This window comes from Quercus lobata, chromosome 9 (assembly GCF_001633185.2).
Source record: "Quercus lobata isolate SW786 chromosome 9, ValleyOak3.0 Primary Assembly, whole genome shotgun sequence".
NCBI classification, from domain to species: Eukaryota; Viridiplantae; Streptophyta; class Magnoliopsida; order Fagales; family Fagaceae; genus Quercus; species Quercus lobata.
Genome location: NC_044912.1, coordinates 54,178,414 through 54,185,524, shown reverse-complemented (window position 1 = coordinate 54,185,524; position 7,111 = coordinate 54,178,414). Strand labels below are relative to the sequence as shown.

Here is a 7,111-nt window from a genome sequence, read left to right as displayed (position 1 = left end):
TGAGAAGAAAGTTTTCATATAGTTGATTTCCCTTCTATGCATAGGTAAACCATAACCCTTTTGGTTTGTTTTCTTTACAAACTTCACCTCCACAAAAAAAAAAAAAAACATAGATTTATTTTAAATTTGCTTTCTTTCTATTTGAATAATATATATATATATATATATATAAAACTAAAACTTTTGATTTTTTGTTGACTTTTTCAGAACTTGCCACATCATCATCATTTTATAATTTTTTGACAAAATTGTACTTTATAATTTTTTTTAGTCTTATCTTCTTCTCCTATAATTTCTAAGTAGCAACCACTACCCACCATTATGATCTTTTTTATTTATTTAAAATATACAGCCTACTTAATTGATTCCTATATGAGAAACTATTCAAATTCTACTACAATTTATTTGTTCATATCCTATCAAAATTTTTTTTTTTGGGATAAATAATAAAACAAAAGTAGCTACCTCTCATCATTAACGTTATATTTATTTAAAATATACATCCTACTAGGTTGATACCTATACAATAGTAATAATACTTATTGAAAACTATTTTAAATTATAAAATAATTTTTTTAATTAATAGTTTTTTCATGTAAGACTATTTATTTTTTAAAATATATATAATTTTAAATTTAATTATTCCGTACACCCAACGAGTTAGCGACTACATGCCAAAATGTGATATAGAAATCCAAAAAAAATGGGACAATGTTTGTATTGGTTTTATAGACAAGTGTTCAAATCAATCCGGTCCCAACACACAACTTGCATTAGCCGACGGCCGTCAGTCTCACTTGGACACTACCTCGTGTTCATACTCCTAGACTTTACTTGGACACCTACCTCGTGTTCATACTCCGAAACAGTCTAGTGACACCATTTTTCCTGGATAACTGGTCCATACCTTGTTTTCATAAATATTATGCTAATGCCACGTAAAGTGTAACAATTTGTACCACGATTCGTCACTTGGGCAAATTGTGAGTAGTAGAAAAGTGACCTTACATAGACTCATTATCACTTCTCTACTGACTCACAACTCGCCGTATGGGCAAGTTGTGATACAAATTGTGCTGCTTTATGTTGCTGTAGCATAGCTCGTCCCCATAAATGCCAACTTTTCCTTCACGCTCGTGATCTTGATAAGAATCTTGATAAGAACAACAACCTCAATTGTTGGTCTCTAAAAGTTCCTAGTGAAATAATTCCATTATAAAGCACCACCACCAGCTTTATTTTAGATTCATTCACATACTTGAGAGTTGAGATTCCAACCCATACTCTCTCTTTATATAAAGGAAAAAGAAGTTATGGGTAAAAATGAGAGGGAGGAGAATGGTGTTGATCCAGAAAATCACAACCAGGAGGAGGGGGAGAAGAAGAAGCAGCTGAAAGAAGAAGAGTTGTCAGTGGAGAGGATATTTGAGAACCAAGAAGTTCCATCATGGAGAAAGCAGCTGACAGTGAGAGCCTTTGCGGTGAGCTTTGCGTTGAGCATACTGTTCAGCATCATAGTCATGAAACTCAATCTCACCACAGGTATTATACCTTCTCTCAATGTCTCTGCTGGACTCTTGGGCTTCTTCTTCGTCAAGACTTGGACCAAGTTACTTCACAAGTCTGGCCTTTTGAGACAGCCCTTTACAAGGCAAGAAAACACTGTTATCCAGACCTGTGTTGTTGCCTCCTCCGGAATCGCCTATAGTGGTATGCTTTCTTTTCTTTTACCCTTCACAACTACTCTACTTTCTTGTTTTGATATTATTTCTGACATAAATTAAATGGATTAGTTAGAAGTCGGGTTTTTGTGTGATGGCAATGCCTCTTCCACTAAAACTGACACTTTACTGGTTTTAGTCGAAAATTAGTCATTAAGAAAGAAAAAATATAGAGTAGGGTAGGAATTTTAATTTGTTCATTGGATTTTAAGTAACGAAGGGTTTTGAGAATATGTGTGGGCAAAACCATTGAATTAACGAATTTATTGCACACTTGATCTATGACTAAAATCCTTGAATCAGATTATATTCTTCTTCTTCCCCATTTATTGTTATTTTTTCGTTTTTAATTATGACATATCTATATGCTAAGCATAAATCTGACTTTTACTTTGTTAGTCATAGTGACCGCCAATTGCCAAAGAGTCAATCTTGTCATCTAAATTCTAAGCAAGTGTTTGAGAATTATCAACATAGATTGAAAATACAACTATCTTCCTTTTTATAAGTCAAAGATTTTTTGCCTGTCACTTTTAGGCAGACTCTATCATGCTTATCAGTATCAGGAATCGCTGGACGGCATTGGAGCCTCACATATCACTGATTTTTGGACATATTTTGATTTTATATAATTAAGGAGTCAAAAAAATCGGCTGCTAATTTAAAAAATAAATAAATAAAATTGATGATTCCTAGGAAAAACAAACGCATATCATTAAACCTTTCCATTTCCACTCCTAAAAGAGAATATTTTAGTGCGTCTAATTAGTTTCCATAGAGCAAACCTCATAGTTTTAAATCTTATTATCTCATATAAAAAAAAAATAAAAAAAAAAATAGAAAGGGTGAATATTGTGGTCCATCCCAGCCAAAATATCTCTATTAATTTTGATGAAGGGGAAAAAAAAAGTTCCACCCATCATAGTAATAAATATTGAAGTGTGCCAATGTTTTTCTATTAGTTTTGTTAAAAGGAAAGCAACGGAAAGTTTTATCTTATGTAATGTGCTACCCACATAGTATAGTATTATATAGAACAAGTGGCATGAAAGTCCTTTTTTTTTTTTAATAAGCTCCATAATTGTCCGGTTTTATCTTGTCTCTTTTCATAGGATGATGCATGTGGACAGTGAAATGGCACATGCTTCGATAATCTTACCTCCAAATCATGCACAAAAAACTAAATTGTTTTGTAACTTAGAAGAAAGATTCCAGTTCACCCATAAACAAACAAATAAATAAAATAAGAAGAGCATATGGAAAAACTATGATAAAATGAGGGGAGAAAAAAAATTTAAGTAGGAAAAAGCATGTAATCTTCCTTTGCACATATTCTTAAAAGGATCATTGTTATCCATAGGCCATTTTAGTCCTCATCTTGTTTCCCACTGACCATGATCTTGTATTTGTGGTTTTGAGAGACAGGCAGAAGTTATTTGCTACTCTCTTTTTTTTTTTGGGGTAAAATAACTGAATTGTATTAGAAAACAAAACAAAGTAATACAGGGGGGAATCCATACGCAAAGCTTTCCAAAATCTGGGAGCCCGGGAGGGGTTCACAACAAAGCCAGCAAAAGAGTTTGTTGCTTCCCACTTACACAACGCGTGAGCCGATACATCCCTGGGGACCCAAACAAAATACAAGATTCAAAAGAATGTGAGAGATTGATTATATCCTAAATTACACCTTGCACTTTCCAGTTGGAGTGTGTACCTCCTAAAATAAAAAAGACTAACAAAATTTTTTGAATCACCCTCAAAAATTACTCCGGGGAAGTACAAACATATTGCTCTTTTATAGTTGAAGAGCTGTGTAAGAACCATATATCACTCTTTCATGACAAATAGTTCATTCTAATACACTTTTTTCCCCATTTGCATTTTAAATTTCCACATTAAGATGTGCTTTTTTTTTTTTTTAGTCTTAACATGTAAAATATATCCTGCGCTAATCAAAATTATTTTTATAATATACAAAGAGCTGAAATTTTAACTTCAGTGAAAGTGAGGGTGTAAATGAGGCTAGTTAAATATATCATTGGGATGTTTCAGCTTGGTTGAATTTTTAAAATAGTGGTTTACACCTTTAATCAAATCCCCACTTGCCCTTGCAAGTTTCATTTGAACAGACTCGACAAAATTGAGCTTTTTTTTTGTATCTCACAGACCTGCATTATTTAGTAGTTTAGTACACATCTCAGCATAAATTTAATAAAGCCTAAGCTTAGTTGTTTTTCTGTGGCAACTGGTGGCTCCTTTTTCTATCATTGCATTAGAGTTCTCTGATCTTGTGTCCATAATCAACATAGGTACTCCAATTTTTTAAGTCCTAATACTTTCAACTTGGGTACCGTTTATCCAAAAATAAATGCTGTGTCAATAACCTATGTAATATATGGTGATTCCTTAAATATATATGAGATTTAATTTTTCCTTCTATTTTTTTTCTTGTACAAAGATATGTTTAACTTGTCCAAATATCATCTGGAAAGTGGAGTGTTGCACCAAAACTCCAAGTTTTGTTGTGTCAAGTTTCTAAACATGATTCATGATGAAAATATGACCAAATATATACGACAAACAAAAATTATTTAGTATAATTTAGAATCAATAACATTTTTCTCAAACTTGACTCTTACTGGTAGACTGAAAATTCTATCTTTTGATTGATATGTACTGACAGGAGGTTTTGGAAGCTACCTCTTTGCAATGACTGAACGTATAGCCAAACAATCAACAGATACACTTGATGTCAAAAAACTATCTTTGGGATGGATCATCGGCTTTCTCTTTATAGTTAGCTTTCTTGGACTCTTCTCAGTGGTGCCTCTTCGAAAGGTAAACAGAATATTTGTGCATTTTCAGTGAATATACACTTTTCATTGATGGGGAAAAAAGAAAAGAAAAGAAAAACAACTTTGGAAATAAGTTCATTGAACACAAGTAAACTTTGTCATAGTGCTTATTTTTCTCCAATGATGTGGATTACGGTTGGTGTCAGATTATGATAATAGACTTCAAACTGACGTATCCAAGTGGTACTGCAACTGCTCATCTTATCAACAGCTTCCACACACCTCAAGGAGCCAAGCTAGCAAAGTAAGGCAGTGTGGCACTTAATGGCTTCTAGTTAAATGCGAAATGAAAATTTACAATATCTTTCTTCGGTGATTCTACTTTTCCAGGAAACAAGTGAGAGAGTTGGGCAAAATTTTCACCTTCAGCTTTTTATGGGGTTTCTTTCAATGGTTCTATACTGCTGGAGATAATTGTGGGTTTACAAGTTTTCCTTCATTAGGGCTTAAAGCATTTGATAACAGGTAAATCAATAGCTACCCTCCACTTTCCTTTTAATAAGAAGTTCATTTTACTTTATGTAAAGAATAAATTGCATTAGTAGGCTTTTTGCTTCAACTAAGCCCTATTCTTTATGAATGTTTTGGCTAATACTAATTCGTGATTATCTGCAGATTTTATTTTGATTTCTCAGCAACATATGTTGGTGTAGGAATGATTTGCCCCTTTATTATAAATATATCAGTTCTGCTTGGAGGGATTATTTCTTGGGGTCTGATGTGGCCCCTCATAGAAGATAGAAAAGGTGACTGGTATCCTGCAGACCTCAGCTCAGGCAGCCTTAGTGGTATTCAAGGTTACAGGGTAAATTCCCACTCAAAGAGACAATTTCATGAAGGCTTTTTTATTTATTGAAAAAATTAATTTATTATAGCTTTATACAGGTATTTATTGCCATAGCCATGATCCTGGGAGATGGTCTATATAACTTCCTCAAGGTTCTGAGTCGAACCCTCTTAGGTTTGTTTCATCAGCTCCGGTACAAAGATTTGAGCTCTGAACTCCCTGTTGCAGACCATTCTTCTGATGTGAGATCTCAGTCTCAGCTCTCATATGATGACAAGCGACGGACCCAACTCTTTCTCAAAGATCAAATTCCAATAATGTTTGCCGTTGGAGGCTATGTTGCTATTGCTGCCATCTCTATGGCCACTCTTCCACATATCTTTCACCAACTCAAATGGTATTACATATTGGTCATCTACACATTTGCACCCGCATTGGCTTTCTGTAATGCATATGGTTGTGGGCTCACTGATTGGTCCCTTGCATCCACATACGGAAAGCTTGCCATCTTTATTATTGGAGCATGGGCGGGTGCCGCACATGGTGGAGTTCTTGCAGGCCTGGCAGCTTGTGGAGTAATGATGAACATTGTCTCGACAGCCTCTGACTTAATGCAGGATTTCAAGACTGGCTACTTGACACTGGCTTCACCCCGTTCTATGTTTGTGAGCCAAATAATCGGCACAGCAATGGGCTGTGTGATTTCCCCTTGTGTGTTTTGGCTATTTTACAAGGCCTTTGATGACCTTGGGCAACCTGAGAGTCAGTACCCTGCTCCTTATGCTGTTGTGTACCGCAACATGGTTTTGTTGGGGGTAAAAGGCTTCTCAAGTCTGCCAAAGAATTGCCTTATACTCTGTTATGTGTTCTTTGGTGCAGCCATTCTGATCAATTTGATTAAAGATTTGGTGGGTAAAAAGTGGGGACGGTTCATTCCACTTCCAATGGCAATGGCAATACCTTTCTATATAGGATCATATTTTGCCATTGATATGTGTCTTGGAAGCTTAATATTGTTTGTGTGGGAAAAAATAAACAAGGCCAAGGCAGATGCTTTAGCACCTGCGGTAGCCTCTGGTTTGATATGTGGGGATGGGATATGGACTTTGCCTGCTTCTATCCTTGCTCTGGCTGGGGTCAAGCCACCAATTTGTATGAAGTTTCTGTCAAGAGGGAATAATGCTAAGGTTGATGCATTCTTAGGATCATAGGGCTAAGTTCAGTATATAAGAAATGAATGTGCAGTCAACCTGGTGCATCCAAGGACTTGTAAAATAACACTGAATTATTTTTAGCTTTAGTTTCTGTTGTGAAGACAAGAATAGGTATAGCAAAGCAACCATAAATGTGATCATAAGATTATGTATGTTTTTATTAACAGCAAAGTAAGGGTATGTTTGGTAACTATTTTTTTCCTTTATTTTTTTGTTTTTAAAAATAATTTTCTATTTTTGAAACTAAAAAACTTATTTGGCAACTCAAAATGGACAAAGAACAGAAATTGTTCTCAAAATTCAATATGTGAAAAAAACTGAAAACATGCAAAAGATTGTTTTCAGTTTCTAATTTTCAAAAGTCAATGAAAATCTGCATTTAATTAAATAAACCTGTCTCGTTTATTGAGTTTACATTAGGGTTCAAATCCTAGTAACAACATATTTTAATTTTTTTTTCCTTAAAAAAACTATCTTTTTAATTTCAACTAACCAAACATGTTTTTGATTTTAAAAATACAAGAAAATTGTTTT

At 34.3% G+C, this 7,111-nt stretch overlaps 1 protein-coding gene across 1 annotated transcript; it reads left to right on the top strand.

Moving 5' to 3' along the window:
• The first annotated feature begins 1,105 nt into the window (after window positions 1–1,105).
• On the top strand, window positions 1,106–6,752 carry LOC115959690 (probable metal-nicotianamine transporter YSL8). The gene is made up of 6 exons (XM_031078189.1): window positions 1,106–1,710; window positions 4,405–4,559; window positions 4,723–4,820; window positions 4,907–5,041; window positions 5,192–5,381; window positions 5,462–6,752. The coding sequence occupies exons 1-6, from the start codon at window positions 1,314–1,316 to the stop codon at window positions 6,572–6,574; spliced, it is 2,088 nt and encodes a 695-aa protein (XP_030934049.1). The 5' UTR covers window positions 1,106–1,313; the 3' UTR covers window positions 6,575–6,752.
• The last annotated feature ends 359 nt before the right edge of the window (window positions 6,753–7,111 follow it).